The following is an 18,452-nucleotide window of genomic DNA, read 5'->3' as shown; positions in this document are numbered from 1 at the left end:
GGGGCAGAAAAGATTTCTCTTCAACAAAGTAGTGCATTCCCATATTTATCTTCAGAGGACAGAAGAAACAGGAGTTAAATCACTCTGATGGACTGTTTTGGGCCCATGAATAAACCTGGATTAAGTCACCCACCTTTTGACTTTTTTGTCATTTCTGGTTTTACCTGGCATTTGCCGCTTTTAATGTGGAGTCAAGATCAAAACATTTCAAAGAGGCCTCTTTTCTATTGATGGTGACAAACGTATAATTTAAAGAGCTGGCAGAAAACACCACCCCAATGCCAACTTGCCTTTTCCAAGTTCACAAATTTGACTAAAATTTGACAAAATTTTAGGATTGGGAAAATGATATAATAAAGTTCAAAGGAAGAATATATTCATATCCATGTCTGTTAAAAAAAGTGTATGTTTATGGGATTATGTCAGTTATAACAAAGCTAACTAATCTGGATAAGCACATCTAACTCGTAGTAGTTGTCATTCAGCTCATGATCCCTAGTGGATAAAGGTAAAGACAAAGATTTCCCCTGCCAGCCACTAGGGAATGGTGTTCATTTCCATTTCTTAGCAGAGGAAGCCAGCTTTGTCCAAGACATTTCTGTAGTCATGTAGCCAGCATGACTGTATGCCAAGGTGCAAGGAATGCTGCTACCTTCCCATCAAAGTAGTACCTATTTATCTACTTGCATTTGCATGCTTTCGAACTTCTAGGTGGGCAGGAGCTGGGGCAAGAATAGGAGCTGATCCCATCACATGGTACTCCGGTCTCAAACCCAACCTGTCAGCTTTCCAACTGACAAACTCAGCATCTTTAACTGCTGAACCATCACTCCTATTAACTCTGTGGATCTGATAAAGATGCAATTTTTAAAAAGGTTATTTACTTCAAAACTAAAATTAAATTTGGAGAAAGAACTCTGATTTAGTCACCTTCAGTGGAACACCTGGCACTATCAGTTAATATAAAACAGAAAACACTTCATAGTTAGCATCTGTATAGCTTTTAAGTGTTCAAACTACATCACAGGGTTATCTAACTCTGATCCCTATCAGTTATGATAAATCAATGTTTTTAAGTCTCATACAATAGATCAGAGGTGAGTTCCTACCGGTTCGGACCTGTTCAGCCGAGTAGGTAGTAACTCAGTCGGCCACGCCCCTGAACCAGTTCTATTGGCAACATCGTAGGCATCACCATCTATTTTTTACTACTGTGCATGCACGCATAGCATGCACACGTGTGAAGCGTGCCCTGAGCGAACCGGCAGTAACAGAAGCCAAAAACCACCCCTGCAACAGATGTAAGGATTGAGACTGAAAGAACATATCTTGCTCCCTTGCTCTTTCATTTACAGAATTCATCAGAAAGAACAGGAATCAAATGAAAGACATTTTTAGCCAACTGTTGTCACAAATCGGGTATGAACAATGATCTTCCTTGGTCTAGCTAGGATTCATAATTTTTTAGGTCCATATTTTTAACATAGCTACATGTTCACTAGGACCTGATTTGTTGGGTTCACACATTATGCTCAGACATAAATCATGACTTGCCAATTACAGGGGATGACTTCAACTAATATTCTAAGCCAAAACCAACACACTATGACCTAGAGTGATATGTGAACCCTACTCATTGAATCTGGGTATTTCTGCATGGTTTATTATCCTGTCACTCTCTCTTCATCCTTTAAATTCATAGAGGATAAAGTTGATACTGTTTAAATGATTAACTGGCAAGAATTCTGTGCTAAATGATTCCAGCTATGTACTCTTAATACATAACCATAAAGAGTGGTTTGTTGGAGCAGACTAAATTTTCCCCCATTTAGAATATTTTAACAGTTCTGATAGCCAGAAGATGATTTTTTTAAAAGATGGTAAGTGATCCATTTTCTACCCAATGTTCCCTTTTAAATATTTATTAAACAAGCCAATGTAATCTATGCATACAGTACACTTCTGGAAATAAAACTCTTGAAATCAATGCTCTTTGAATCACTCTCTCTCTATATAGGTTATAATACTTCTTTACCAAGCATACAGTAGGTAACAATGGCTATTTGTTTGTTTATTATAAGGAAATTTTACATAGGAGTTCAATATTCCTGCTTTAATTGTTCCAACGGAGCTGCTGACCACCCCCACAAATTGGATTTCAGTGTTGGAAAGGTTTCTACCGCAACAGTTATCTCTGTTCTTGGGGTTTAGGGTCCTCTTCTCACTTATTTGATCTAAAACAAGTGAACAATATTTGTGAAAGTATGAGGCTTTCACAAATGTTTACACTGTGGCTTGTTTTAATGGGTTGTGTTATGTGTCATTTTGGAGAATGGAGAGCTGTGACACAGTTGGAGATGCAGCAAAGCACTTAAATGCAATGATTTTGAATGCGCTGGGTAAGAAATTTTCCACTGCTTATGCCAAATAAAGCTATTGCTATTTTTGGCCTGAGATAGCATTCCATCCTTGTCATACTCTTCTACTCCCCCACGCTGTCATACCATAAATCCTCCAGGAATAGAATTTAAAACTTCGTTCTCCATCACTAGTTCATTTTTACAGAGAAATCTGCATTAGTAATAACTGTCATGGATATTCTTATATATTTAGACAATAATATCTGCTATTTGAATACCATTCCCAGTCCAGTTCAGCACAGATCTGCAGGCAGGGAGAACCAAATTTAAACAGTTTTTTTTTCTCAAGCAGATGGTAAACATCATGCAAGAAGTACCCCCCCCCCCATTCCAAAAAAGATAAATTAGAACAATTGACCAGTGGAACGGTTTGCTTCCAGAAGTTGTAGGTGCTCCAAAACTGGAGTTTTTAAAGAAGAGAGTGGACAGCTATTTGTCTGAAATAGTATAGGGTCTTGTCAGAGAAAATGAGATATACAATGAGAGAGAGAAACACCCTCTAATGACCACCTATATATATAGAAAGAGAGACTTGTGTTGACATCCCATCACAGTCTTAGAAGGGTTATACCATAGCTGCAATGAATCAGCCTCATTGCATCAGCCACATTGCATCAGCCACATTGCATCAGCTTACAGTTTACAACCTTTCATCAGCTGGCAGCTATTAAATCCTCAGTACCTTTACAGGTCTGCTAGTTGAGCAGAAGGTTGGACTAGAGCACCTCCAAGGTCCCTTCCAACTCTGATGGCACTGAAAAAAAGTGATTTCTGACTGATCCTTGCACTTACAACTGCCGCAGTGACCCTGTGATCACATGATCAAAATTTGGGCACTTGGCAACAAACACATGTTTATGATAGTTGCAGCATTCCAAAGTCGCATGATCACCTCTGTGCCCTTCCTAGAGGGCTTCCAACAAGTTAAGTCAATGCAGGAAGCTGGATTCACTTAATGAGCATGGTGATTATGCAACAACCACCTTGCTTAGTTACAGAAGCTCCAGTTCCCATGGTCGTAGGTCCATGGGATGTGCATGAAAGTTTTTCTTTTTCTTTTCTTCACAAAACATTGAATTATCTGAAATAGGCCAACAAGGAATGATTAGAATATAACTTAAAATGCAGGTGAGGGTTCCTTGCATGCCACACCTTTGACAGAAAAAGAGAAACAAAGAAAGAATTGGACTTAACAAGGGAACTTAGAAATGAAATAGATAGTAGTGAAAAACATTGTAAAGTGTTAATTTGCAATAGCAATAGCACTTAGACTTATATAATACAATACAATGCAATAGCAGAGTTGGAAGGGACCTTGGAGGTCTTCTAGTCCAACCCCCTGCCCAGGCAGGAAACCCTATACTATTTCAGACAAATGGCTATCCAACATCTTCTTAAAGACTTGCAGTGTTGGGGCATTCACAACTTCTGGAGGCAAGCTGTTCCACTGATTAATTGTTCTAACTGTCAGGAAATTTCTCCTCAGTTCTAGGTTGCTTCTCTCCTTGATTAGTTTCCACCCATTGCTTCTTGTCCTACCCTCAGGTGCCTTGGAAAATAGTTTGACTCCCTCTTCTTTGTGGCAACTCCTGAGATATTGGAACAATGCTATCATGTCTCCCCTAGTTCTTTTTTCCATTAAACTAGACATGCCCAGTTCCTGCAACCGTTTCACAGTGCTTTACAGCCCTCTCTAAGTGATTTACAGAGTCAGCAGATTCCCACCCCCCCCCCAAAACAATCTGGGTCCAATAAATACCATACTAAAGGTCATGGCAGAAAAAGGTAAAAGTGGATGCCCACAAAATGAGAAGAGTTATATATTGTCATAAACCAGGTTAAAAGTTGCTGAATAGAATTATTAAAACTGAAATAAAGTAGCACTGCAAAAACAGTGAATTCTGACAATATCTAGCCAGCACTAGCATGTGACCAGTGATTTAATGCATGGAGAAAAATATAGAAATAAAGAAGTATCAGTAGAAGACTACAAAGAAGGAAGAAAGGTTTTCATTTGGTTGAGTTCTTCTAAGATGTATTCCAGAGCACACTCCTTTGAACCAATTTACACACCTATGCTAAAGATGTGAAAGGAGTGTGGGCGGGGGTTCTATGCTATGCTATGGGTGGGAATTGCACAGTGATATTATAATAGAGCAAATTCAATGAATCCAACAGATGTGTTGGTGATCAGCTTCACTGGGAATTCTTTTGGGTTCTGTTTATTTCTTCATTCTCAGGAACCCGTGACCTGATTTTAGTTCTTCTGGTCCAATGGGCAAATAACGAGACTAAAATAGCTCGCCTACAAACCTCTGAAGATTCTGTCTTATCGTGAAGTTTGAATGTTTATCTAAAATGTGTTTTTCTCAGTTTGAACAGGCCAAAAATATACATGTGTGGGTGTGTTGGGATGAGGAAGATGTGCAATGGACAGAAAATGAATCTTTCTAGAAACACGTTTCTGAAAAAATATCCAAAAATGAAGGCTGATGTGTTATGCTACTTCTCCGAATAGCAATCTGCCAATCAGCTTTCTTAGAGTTTAGAGCTTTATTTCATTTGTATGCCACCCTTTTCCCTGAAGGGACTCAGGGCGGCTCACAACTCAAGCAAGGGAAGGGGGATACAGACCGTTGACAACAACACAAAACAATACATAATTAAAAAGCGCAACAATCATACCATTCGGGATAGGGGCAATGATTCTTTAGCCCCAGGCCTGTCGGAACAGCCAGGTTTTAAGGGCTATGCGGAAGGCCTGGAGGGTGGTGAGGGTACAAATCTCCACGGGGAGTTCGTTCCAGAGGGTCGGAGCAGCCACAGAGAAGGCTCTCCTCCGGGTAGTCGCCAGTCGACACTGGCCGGCGGATGGAATTCGGAGGAGGCCTAGTCTGTGTGATCTAATCGGTCTGGTGGAGGTAATTGGCAGCAGGCGGTCTCTCAAGTACCCAGGTCCAATACCATGAAGGGCTTTATAAGTGACGACTAGCGCCTTGAAGCGTTTTGATCTTGGTTGGTCCTATTGAAGATCATTTAGCACTCATAAAGAATCCTCTGCTTAATGTTAAAAACTGACAAGTTGTTTAATTTTTATATTTTAAAGGGCTAGTGGGGCGGGGGATTGAAAAAGACACTAAATCTGCCAAAATCACCAATGAGAATAGTGAAGATTTATAATTGTTCCTTCCTCAGTATTAGAACTTGGGTGGTTTTTCTTAAATCATTGTGACTGTGCAGAACTTCCAAAATTGGGAATCTTGTTCTTGCCGCCATATTATTTCATCGGCATGCACCTTGTCTTTCCATCTGCAGCAGCGTCAAAAGGCTTAGAAATGGCCAGTGATCAGTCAAACTGCTTTCACTGCAAGGATTCACTTTGTGGAAAACGATACATCATGAAAGAAGAAAACGCTTTCTGTGTGAAATGCTATGACAGCCTCTTTGCTAACTTTTGCGAAAAATGTCATAAAGCCATTGAATGTGACTCCAAGGTAAGCACTAGTTAGTTTCAGGACCATCTGTACTCCCTTTGGAAAATGAAAAAAAAAAAATACCCAGAGCTCAGCTATGCAATTATTATTTGTGATGTGAATCTTTTCTTCTCTAATAATTTGGAGATTCTGCCTAATGCTACTCTTATGTTAATGCAACTATAGAAACTGATCCAGCTTAGATTGTCTAAGCTGGAATCTTCCAGCCTCATGGGTTCATTTTCAGCATGTTTTAAGTCAGCAAGGAACAGAAGGATGCCATTACTTATTTAAAACTTTGGAAACATTTGATTTAATGTGGGTAACAAATTTAGCACTGTAGTACAGAATCATTTTTTGTGTGTGCTATCTGATGTAGATGTACTAAATGAAATGACCTACAGATTAGCAATCTGCTACTAGTGTGACCCGGAATACCTACCTTAGCACCTGGCTAATTTACCATCTGTTCTGACCTAGGCTTCCCAAGAGGATGAAGCAAACTCCTTGTCCTGACAAAAAAAAACCTTTTATTAATTTACTGTGAATTCTGCTCATTCATATCCATCAAAGTATTTCAAGGGAGGATTTAGAGTCACAGACCTTATCTGGCTTGGAGAGCTGCCAGGCCGATATCTGCAAAACTTGGCAAGGAGTCTTGGAGAGTCACGAACCAATTAAGCAAACTAATTGTTTCCTGCAAACTCCATTCCCCTTTTGTTCCTCTTTTATTTCTTCTGGGAGGGGCCATTCATTGTCCACCTGTGGCCTTACTCCCAAGTTGACTCCTGTTCTTTAGCTGTTCCCTTTGTCTGGCAACTCTGTGCATGCGCACACTGGGAACAGGCACCAGCTGTTCGTCTGTCTCACTGATGTCTGACACTGAAGGCAGCTGATAACTGGCATACTGCTCTGGCCCTCTCTCTACTTCTGACACAGAGCCCTCATCAGAGCCTTCCCCAGACTCAAAGACTGGCCCATATTCCTTCCCAACCTCCTCACTGTTCGAAACTGCTGCCACCTCCACTGGCCGCTGGCAGGCCACAATACCATCCACTTTGGTTTTGTCGGCAAAAATTCCTAGCAACCTGGTAATTATTAGGGAGTCATGCTTCTAATATCAGCTTTACTTCCAAATGTATCTCTGGACCACAGAATAACATATAGATGTTAGTACAAATAAACAATAAACATGGATGGATGTTTTCTTTGGAAGCCTTCAATCTGTCAACAAAGCAACAGAAAGCTAAAGTTGGCAGAAGTGATAGGGACAATCCTGGAAGAGGACAGGGCCTTGCAGGTAACAATTTCACCAGGTGTCTTTGAGTGAATGTGTTTTCTGATTAGCTACATCACAAAGACTACTGTATTTTGAATAGGCAAGACCTTTATGGCAATCATTCTGTGAGAGTCCTGAATATCAACATCATCTTGATATTCCTAAAAGGTTCCCTGACTGCACAAGTCTGCTTATTCATAATTAAGTAGAAATTGGATAGCTGCAACTTTCACCTTTTTATTTCCTAGGTATTGCACCAATTGTCTGATATGATTGAACCCCAACCCTGCGTGGCCAATAATGAGAATAATGAAAGATGGAGTCTAAACCCCTGTCCTGACAACCATCCGCTGCTGATGATCCAGCAGTGTTCATTATAAAAATTAAAATAAAGATCTATATCTAATATTTCTGGCACAGAGATAGGGCCTCATTGTGACCTGAGAAAGACGCTTTTATATTCAGTAATATATAATCCAGTGACAGATTACTGTACAAAGAAAGGCAAAGATTACTTCCACTGTATACTCAAACATAGATTAAGATCTCTATATTTTATACAAAGGCAAAGTATGTGATTAAGCTTCTAGAGAGATACTGAGAATTTTAATGGTTTGTAGATTCCCTACAGATCAGATAGGATTGGTTTCATCCATCATCTGACTGCAGAAGCTTTAGAAAGATATTAGTTGTATTAACTTCAGTGCAACATTTTAGCTCCCTTAGTATCTCCCTTTCAAAAAAAAGAGTATTTGTTTTATTCTCACAATTTATTCCATAGTGATAACAGCATTGATTTTCTTTTCTATGCGTTGGCTTCATTCAATTGATAAGATCAACCAAACTTTTAAAATAAATTCCACTGACAAACAGCTTGTGAAAAATGATTTCCTTTCCTCTATATTACCAATGGTCTCCATTTAACTGAAAAGATTTAAAGGGAGTTTCACTAGAAAATAAAATGGCATTCATCATTTTTATGTTTATAATATTATCTAGATGAGCATGATATCTAAGAAAGAGAAAGCAAGAGAAAGGGAGAAAGATTGGTGCCTTTGGTAAAAAAAAATACTGTATTTGCTAAATGATAATTTAATTTTTGGATATATCTCTTATATCTTGCAGTTCCAGGAATAGGGCAAACCTAAATACACTAACTATATCTTTGAAGATATTTTTTTGGTCTCATCTTTCTTCAAAGTATCCTTCAACAATTCCTTTCTTCCTTCATTCCTTCCTTCTTTCCTTCCTTCTTCCCTCCCACCCTTCCTTTTGGGGGGTTTTGGGGTTAATTATTAGCAGTTATCACCAAGGAAGAGAGGCATCTTCAATAACTCCATTGAGTCTCTCCAAACATAAATGCACATGTGTACACACGTATACATACATTTACCTCTTTTCTCCCATATGCACATAGACAACAGCCATAGCAATGAACAGCTGCCTTAATAGCCCTCTAAGTAAAAAGTTGGTATCTAAATTGAATAATCATAATGAATTACAATTGCAAAATCATCAGGTGAAATCAGAGGGGAAGAGATCCAGGTGATACTTCGCATGACAAAAGTTGAAACCCTAGAATTTCCTCTTGAAAAAGCACTTTTGGGACAACCATGACTGAATATCTCCATAGACATTTGTTGAAGATGATAATGTCTATTATTTTGCAGATTCCACTGGAGTCTATAGGGTAAAACCACAAAAAGTGTGTGAGTTTTCCAGATTAGGACTGGAAAACAAATGAACTCAGCTACTTTACTATCTGAAGCAAGGACAAAAGTCTTATCACACTCCATGCATTAAAATTGACCAGACCAGCTCTATTTCAGCAATGTAACAACAAAGAAACCAGAATGAGGGCAGAAGGTTAGATTAAATGGTGTCAAGACACTATTCCCATTTCCTTCCTCTCTTAGCCACCAACCATCTGCTGCTCAAGGCAGAAGATTCAATCTGCCTAACAGCTGACTGCAGATATTTTAGTTCTGCTCTAGCTGTGCCGCAGAGGCATGTGTTCTTCGTGAATCCTTTTCAGAGAAAGTACTAATTTAAAACATAAAACCATAACAAATCTCAAGATATACAGTTCGTCCTCAACTTACAGCAGTTCATTTAGTGACTGCTCAAAGTTACGACAGCAATGAAAAAAGTTGACTTATAATCTTTTTTCACCGCTATGACCTTTGCAGCATCCCCATGAGCATGTGATCAAAATTCAGGTGCTTGACAACTGATTCATATTTATGACCGTTGCTGTGTCCCAGGGTCTTGTGATCACCTTTTGTGACCTTCTGACAAGCAAAATCAATGGGGAACCCAGATCACTTAACAACTGGGTTACTAATTTATCAATTGCAGTGAGTCACTTAACACCTGTGACAACGAAGATCACAGTAAAATGGGGCAAAGCTCACTTAACAAATGTTTCACTTAGCAACATAAATTTTGGGCTCCATTGTGGTTGTAAGACAAGGATTACCTGCACAGTAAACTACTGATTCCTTTGCAGACCATGATACAAGTGCAATCTTCTTGAGAACATCACAAGGAGAAGCGAAAAAAAAGAAGAGGATTAAAGGACAGGGAAATTATCTTCTTTCAGGTCATTGTTGAACAATTGGTGTGAAGTCCAACAGCTCATAGTTTTGTTCCGTTGGAATCAGAGTAGCCAATGCTTCTTTTTGTTCTTACTAACATGAATTCACTCTCTCCAAGGATCTTGCTTATAAAGGCTGCCACTGGCATGAAACGTGCTTCAAGTGTGCCCAATGCCATCACTCCCTGGTTGAGAAGCCTTTTGCAGCTAAAGATGAGCGCCTGCTGTGTACAACTTGCTATTCTAATGAATATTCATCTAAGTGCTTTCACTGCAAGAGGACTATCATGCCTGGTAAGATAATAAGGAGCTGGAGACGGGCATTCCTTAATGGGGATAAATAAATGAAAAGGGTAGGATGACACTTGACCCTGGAGACATTGATTCATGGAAATTGGTAAGGGGGGAAATCTGATGGGGAAAGGTTTTTTCCAAGGCAAATGCTTCATTGTATGTGCCCTGCATAGACCACATGCTGCTGTAAAAATCAACTATTTTTTTCCATCCCCTGACCTATTAATAATTCTTCGTCTTTCAAGCATTTGGAATGAGTAAGTATAATGGAAAATGACTGCCAGTGTCTCTGTAAAATGTGTCACTGCTGATATAGTCTCCACAACATCAGAACCATAGAGTTTTGTAGTACCTTCTTATAGAACTGTAATTAAAATTATTCTTCATGCATGTAAATGCTCCCCACTCTTCCTTTCCATTGATAGCACTGTTTCTTTCTCGCAATGCTCTCTCACATTCTTAAGCGTGTGTGTATGTATGTATGTACACATGTACATATATACATACATTCACATACTAACTACATTTTAGAGTTGAGTTGTCCAATTGTTGTCACTGAAATATACCAAATAGAAGTGGCTGATACCAGAATGCCATGGGATGTCCCTTCCTTTAAAAAAACTCTGGGAGACTAAACACTGCTTGCTGAAATCTTGGTGGGTGGGTGTGTGCACACATGGGCGCGCACCGGTGTGTGTGTGTTTAATCAAAATGGTTATGATCCATTCTTTCTGTCCATAAAGAAAAGGCTACTTTGCTCACTTTGACTTTGTTTCAAACAATTCCCAGCGAATCGGAGATAAGAACTCAGTAATTATAAAATATTTCGCATCCTATAACAACCCTTCTCAAAAACTTGCTGGTCAAGAATAGTCTTCAGTGGAAACCTGTGGTTACTAAGAGAGGAGAGGCAAATGGATCTTCAGCTTGATAAAATCCTGCTTTTTGATATTTATAATTGTATTTCCTATTTGTGCTTTTCTCATTGAGATACTTGTGTAGGCTCACAGTTTCACTTAGCACAGCACCTGCAAACGTATCTTCAATAACAACACTCTAAATCTATTCACCGTTGTTCTTTGGCTGAATTTTGTTATTTGCTTTATCACTTCCATGCTTCAATTAAGCAGTTTCAGCCATCCATCAGGTCAGTGATAAGCACATTATTAACTTTTCTTATGTTGATTTAGGTTAGGAATACTTAGGAATACTTGATATATAAACACAGAGGCAGATCTCAGTTCCTAGCATTTCCACAACAGTTCTTCCTCTCATTAAATGAATAAAATTAAGAAACTCCTGGAAATGTGTATTGCCACAAGTACATGTTGTAAACCAAAAGGTAATACAGTACTGAAGCTAAAATGAAGTCATTCTGTACTGACTCAATTTGTAATGCTTGTGTCTAAAAAGGTACTTAATTCACTCACTAATTAGGAACACATTGATTTCACTATGCTTATATTCAAATAATTCTATGTATAAGAAAACTATTCTAATTGTCTTTCTCTAATTGTCTTCCTCTGCTTTGCAAAGTCTCCCTCACATAGCACTTTCAAACAATGATTTTGCGATTCCTTGAGGGAATGATGCTGTAAAGTTCCAATTATCTGATGGTAAAATATATATTTAAAATACTACTTATTCTATTATTATGACATTACTCACTGGTGCACAGCCCTAGCTCATAGTATTAATAGGTCCAATCCTATGGACTCTTCAAATTATCATTAATTTGGAAATTTTAATTGCCAGCATGGACATTTCAATTGTCATTACTGTATTTTTGTTTTGCTATGGATTTCTTGTTAGCTGCCATGATTCTGTTTTAGCAGCATATAAATCTCAGCATTAATTTCACCACGTGTCCACACAATTGTATAGACAGAAAGACAGACAGATGAGAGAGAGGGGGGGGAGGAGAGACAGACAGACAGCTAGATGAGAGAGATAGGAGATAGATAGATAGATAGATAGATAGATAGATAGATAGATAGATAGATAGATAGATAGATAGATGGATAGATGGATAGATGGATAGATGGATAGATGGATAGATGGATAGATGGATAGATGGATAGATGGATAGATGGATAGATGGATAGATGGATAGATGGATGGATGGATGGATGGATGGATGGATGGATGGATGGATGGATGGATGGATGGATGGATGGATGGATGGATGGATGGATGGATGGATTGATTGATGGATGAAAGATAGATGATATAGGTATAGATATAGACAACAGAGGAGAGAGAGAGAGATCCACAGGTGATAAAAGAGAGAGAGAAAAATGGATACAGACTTGGGAATCTGTCAACTAAAGAAATTTAAAAGAAAGTTACTAGAAATATGTTGAAGCAAACTTCATAAACTGTAGGGCACTCATATTAACAAGTTATTTGTATATCCTGTGATTAGTTTGTAAAAAGCTTTATAGTGCAAAAGAAAACTTGACAGAGTGTGTTTATTAACAAATTTGTGCCCTTTGTGATGTGGTGCTATATGCAACTGGTAAAAAAAAAGAGTACCTCAGTACAGGACAGGTAATCCTCAATTTACAACAGTTCCCTTAGTAACCATTCAAAGTTACAACGGCACTGAAAAAAGTGACATGACCATTTTTCACACTTATGACGGTTGCAGAATCTCCATGGTCATGTGATCAAAATTCAGATGCTTGGCAATTAGTTTATATTTAGGACAATTGCAATATCCTGGGGTCATTTTTATAATCTTCTGACAAGCAGAGTCAATGGGGAAACCAGATTTACTTACTTAACGACCGTGTTACTAACTTAACAACTGCAGTGATTCACTTAACAAATGTGGCAAGAAAAGTCGCAAAATGGGGCAAAACTCACAACAAATTTCTCACTTAGCAACATACATTTTGGGCCCAATTGTAGTCGTACGTTGAGGACTACCTGTACTATATCTTTGTTTCAGTGCCATTCAGTGAAAATAATAATAATAACAGTTATTTGCCAGAAAAGTAACTGGGATTACAATTCCATTTGCAGGTTCTCGTAAAATGGAATTTAAAGGCAATTGTTGGCATGAAACTTGCTTTGTTTGCCAGTATTGCCGGCAACCACTAGGAATGAAACCTTTGATTACCAAGGATGATGACAATTACTGTGTACCCTGTTATGAGAAGCAATTTGCACAGTATTGCTACTCCTGCAAAAAGGTAGTATGGGAAATGAAAATAAGAGCAGGGAGAAGGGATGAGTCGATACAGTGGCCTTGCAGGCATTGATTTAAAAAGTGACTTTTACTGGGAATAAACTCTTATGAACGCAGTGAAAATGTACTTATTTGTCTCATACACACATAAACACATGCACACACATACACACATACATATATATCATACACACACACACACACACACACACACACACATTTGGGCATACCAGGGGTTGTAACACTTAATACATACCTATTTCCCTGGCTCAGCTGACAAAGGAGAAGGACCTTGTGGCTTAGTGGTTAACACATCTGCCTAAGATGTAATACAGCACAGGTTCTAATCCCAGTAAGGGTATGGCTAGCTGATGAGAGCTAAATAGCTTGAAATAGATCTATACTAGTCTCCCTTTATTTATTTATCAGCACAAATACTATATATATTTAGTGTCACAACCCCTGGTAAGCCCCAATTATGGGAGGAAGCTAACTACTTCCATCATCTGTCAATTGGCTCATCACAAGAGTCCATCACGACAGAAACCCAATATTTTTACTGTTGCCTTTGTTATATTTGTGTTTTATTTGTGCTGATAAATAAATAAAGGGAGACTAGTATAGATCTATTTCAAGCTATTTAGCTCTCATCAGCTAGCCATACCCTTACTGGGATTCGAACCTGTGCTGCATTGCATCTTAGGCAAACGTCTTAGCCATTATGCCACAGGTCTGCTAAGCTGCTACGGTATAATTTATCAACCTCTGGAGCATCGTTGCTTCCTCAGCACTGCCCTAAAAAGAAGGAAAAGGGAGATATTAATTGAAAAAAGCTTAGTTCTTCAGACACTCTGCTACAGATAATCCTCGTTTAGCAACACCAATTAGCACTTGTCAACAACTGGCAACATAGTTGTTAACCAAAGCAGTTGCTAAGGGAACCCACAATTGTCCTTACTGACCTTAAGCTTACTTCGACTTTTCTTTGCTTTACAAACCTGCAAAGTCATAAATACAAGAGATGGTTGCAAAGTTACATTTTCAATTCTGTTTATATCTATCAATGGTTTCTAAATAAGGTGGTTACTGGGCAAGGACTGCTTATAGTGCTTTTCTCAATATTCTCATTATCTCTTTTTGAAATTTAATCAAGCAGCAGTAATAGCTACCCATGTTTCCCTGAAAATAAGATCCTGGCTTATATTTTTTTGCCACCAAAAAAGGCCCCAGGTCTTATTTGGGGGGAGGGGAAAATATTATCCACTGACTCACCTCACTTGTGTGTGTCACCCCCCACCCCCCAGCCTCCTTTTAGCTGTCAGAAGCCTTCAGAAACTTCTTCAGCTTCAGATAGTTGCAGCCAGGCCTCACACACCTCGAGCCATTTCTTCTGCAGCCAGCAAGGCTTTTCTGAAGGCCTCTGTGGCCAATAATGGCTGCAGAGGCCTTCAGGAAAGCCTTGCTGGCTGTAGAAGAAATGGGCCGAGGTGTGCAAGGCCTAGCTGCAACTATCTGAAGGTAAATAGTAGGGGAGCTCCACCATCCCCATTTCCACCCTAGCTTAATTTTTACCCATGCACCCTGGAGTGGACAAGGTCTTAATTAGGGCTTATTTTGGGTGCACTTGTAAAAATCAAGCTAGGAGTTATTTTCTGAGTACCGTATTTTTTGAAGTATAAGACGCACCTTTTTCCCTCAAAAAAGAAGGTGAAAATCTGGGTGCATCTTCTACATGGAATACAGCATTTTTTGGCCTTCTGAAACCCCAACCCCTTTGCAAAGATGGCCATGTATAGCCTTTAGTAGAGTTCCAGAGTGGTCCTGGGAGCTGGGGAGGGCAAAAAATGAGTGAAAAATGGGCCATTTTTTGCTTGTTTTTGCCCCCAGCCCCCAGCCCGCAGGAGCACTCCACAAGGCTCCTAAAGGCTATGCATGCCCTTTTTTGACAAAAAACAGGGCTGCTTTTGCAGAAAAACAGGTCATTTTTGAGAGATCTGCAGAGTGCAGAAACTTTTTTTTTAATTTGCCTCTTCAAAATCTTGGCTGCTTTTGCAGAAAAACAGGTCATTTTTGAGAGATCTGCAGAGTGCAGAAACTTTTTTTTTAATTTGCCTCTTCAAAATCTTGGTGCATCTTATACTCTGGTGCGTCTTATACTCTGAAAAATACAGTAGGTCATGTTTTCAGGGAAAGATGATATTTAATGTAATTTTGGTACAACCATATGTTTATCCATCATTTTACACTAATGATATTTTCTCATATACTAGATGATCACCAATGGTGGGGTGACCTATCAGGATCAGCCATGGCATAAGGAATGTTTTCTATGTACTGGATGTAAGAAGCAACTTGCAGAACATCAATTCATGTCCAAAGATGAACATCCTTACTGCCTGGAGTGCTTCAGAGGACATTTTGCAAAGAAGTGTGTGGCCTGCACCGAACCCATTACTGGTAACTGTTCATAATCTTCTTACTTATAAGTATCTTCAATTTTGACAGTCCTGGGACAAATAAACTTGTTCTAGGCATAGCTGGCATTTGCATTTCTTACATCATGAAAGCAGTATCACAATTTTCCATCGTGAATAAGATTAAATGATATTCAGGCTAGAGAGGAACTGATCTGAAATATGTGGTGGCAGTAGAAAACATAATTTTTTCCTAGAATTGTTTTTTATTTTTTATTCTCTTATATATCATTTTAAGTATACATTCATATAACTGTTATTTTTCTTTACATTTATCATTCATGCATTTATTATTTCATTTAATAGGCTATAATATACAGTTTGGGTTGCTTTATTTACCATCACTTCCTCCTGTTGTAACACCACCTTATTTTCCATTTCTTTTCTCCCTCCCTCCCTTCTCTACTTCCTTCCTTCCTCCTCTCCTTCCCCTTCCTTCTTCCCTTACCTTTCTCGTAGTCCTACTCTTCCTCTTCCCCTTCCTACCCTCTCTCCTTCTCTTCCTCTCCCTTCCATCCTCCTCTCCTTACCTCTTTCCCCCATCTTCCTTTCATTCTCTCCTCCTCGCTCTTTTTCTTTTCTATTATTGTAGGTGTCTCTTTCAGATCTCAGTTTATGTTTCCTTGGGATGGTATTTCTGCAAACCCAAATATAATTTGATAACATTTCTTATTCTCTTACCTTTGTTAATCTATCCTAACTATATTTTCCTTCCCTTTATATCTCGCTTTTGGATATATACATATATTTAATATTTTCTTTTCTGTTAGAAAACACAATTTTAATCTTTTCATTGTATCTGACACCACAACATTGCAGGTTTAATTAACAACAGGTTAGAATTTGGAGTGCAAAGGGATGAGCACATTTGACTGAATTGCTCGCTGGAGGAAGAGCAGAATTGAGGAAAGAAAAAAAATATTGCTTTTTTTATTGGAGGGGGAGGGAGAGGCTGGGCTGGGCGGTTCTTCAATTAACCAGACATTTATCATGTCAGTGCATGGGGGGGGGCAGAATCGTTGCTGAGATAGCAAACAGGCTTTTGCCTGTGAATGTGGAGAGTTTGTGGCAAAATGCCTAAAATCATTCCTTTTTCAGAATCTGTGCCCCTCAAGAGAAAAATGAAATAGCCAGGCATTTGAGAACATAGAGATCATGGTTGGATCATATGTTTGCAACAGGGGTGGGTTCCAGCTTCTTTTGCTGCCGGTTCGCTCAGGGACATGCTTCATGTGCACACTTGTTGCACGCTGTGTGCTCATGCACAGAAGTGAAAAAAATTGTTCTGCACATCCGCAGAAGCAAAAAATAAGATGGCAGCACCTATGGCACCACCGATAGAACCAGTTTGGGTATGTGTCTGGCCGAGTTACTACTTACTCAGCTGAACAGGTCCAAACTGGTAAGAACCCACCTCTGGTTTGCAAGCCAGAAAAGCAAAACAGCAAAACAAACATACAAAACTCTAGACTAGTCATTTGTCTTAGCGATGTATCGCTTCTCTCAGATTTTTAACTCAGATTTTTCAGAAGAAAGAACTCTGCTTATTAGAGTGTAAGCAAAATCTGCCGAAAGCTGCATGCAATCCCAACATTTCAACTTTTACTTTCTCTTTTTAGCTCTTGGAGGAGGCAAGTTCATCTCCTTTGAGGAGCGCCAGTGGCACAGCGACTGCTTCAAGTGCAGCCAATGCACCTGCTCCCTGGTGGGAAAGGGCTTCCTCACCCAGCAAGATAAAGTCCTCTGTGGCAATTGTGGGTCTTCTACATGACTCAGGAGCTCTTCAAGGTTGCTCATCCCTTCCCCTGCATTATTTTAGCCATGCACATAATTGCGCACTAGTCAGAAAAGAATTATAACAAGAATCATAGTGTACAACTACATCCAATATAGCTACTTTCCATAATAGGACCCTTGTTTAAAAGAAGTCATTCCTAACGTACAAGAGCCAGAAAAAGTTTGTGGTCTGTGTGTTTTTCTTGTAGTAGAGTGCACTCTGCTGTTAGGAATGTGAGTCTATACACCATCGTGCTAAAATTCTCAGTGAAATAAGTTTATGCAAGAACTGCGTTGCCGGGGGTTGGGTGGAGAAGCACCTTAAACCTCTTCAACAGTACAATGTTTTTTTCATTGTGTAGCACATACCTATAAAAGAATATCCTGGCAGGCAGGTAAGATTCAATGGTTTATTTTTGTCATCTTGCTTAATTTGGAAAAACTAAAATGAGGCGAAAGATTATATTCTGCTGCCACCAAAGGTATCATTCTTAGATTACATCCCATAACTATCCATAAAAATATATTCAGCCTGTCATGTAGTCATTCAAATCTTTATTCCCCCTCCAAAAAAATACACCACACTTCCATATATATATGTGTGTGTGTGTGTGTGTGTGTGTGTGTATGTGTATATATGTGTGTGTGTGTATATGTGTGTGTGTGTATATATATATATAAAGTCACAACCCCTGGTATGCCCAAATATGGGAGGAAGTTCACTGCTTCCATTCTCTGTCCATCGGCTCGTCATAAGAGACCATCCAGACAGAAACCCAATATTTTTACTGTTGCCTTTGTTACATTTGGGTTGTATTTGTGCTGATAAATAAATAAATAAAGGGAGACTAGTATAGATCTATTTCAAGCTATTTAGCTCTCATCAACTAAATTAACCCAGGTTCTAATCCCAGTAAGGGTATGGCTAGCTGATGAGAGCTAAATAG

At 39.0% G+C, this 18,452-nt stretch overlaps 1 protein-coding gene across 1 annotated transcript in view; it reads left to right on the top strand.

Annotated features, from left to right (window-relative positions):
* The window catches only part of FHL5 (four and a half LIM domains 5), a 29,597-nt gene extending 11,557 nt beyond the window's left edge, over positions 1-18,040 (top strand). Inside the window, exons 2-6 of the mRNA XM_014066080.2 lie at positions 5,736-5,914; positions 9,888-10,062; positions 13,090-13,259; positions 15,526-15,712; positions 17,349-18,040. Of these exons, the coding sequence (XP_013921555.2) occupies positions 5,756-5,914; positions 9,888-10,062; positions 13,090-13,259; positions 15,526-15,712; positions 17,349-17,500 (843 nt within the window). The 5' untranslated portion in view covers positions 5,736-5,755 and the 3' untranslated portion in view covers positions 17,501-18,040. The remainder of the gene's footprint in view (positions 1-5,735; positions 5,915-9,887; positions 10,063-13,089; positions 13,260-15,525; positions 15,713-17,348) is intronic.
* The last annotated feature ends 412 nt before the right edge of the window (positions 18,041-18,452 follow it).

The sequence above is a fragment of the Thamnophis sirtalis genome, unplaced genomic scaffold, assembly GCF_051295495.1.
Source record: "Thamnophis sirtalis isolate CommonGarterSnake01/CBP01778 unplaced genomic scaffold, rThaSir2_p1.2 scaffold_6, whole genome shotgun sequence".
Lineage (NCBI taxonomy): Eukaryota > Metazoa > Chordata > Lepidosauria > Squamata > Natricidae > Thamnophis > Thamnophis sirtalis.
Note: the sequence above shows the minus strand (reverse complement) of the source record. Positions and strands in the feature narration are given on the sequence as shown.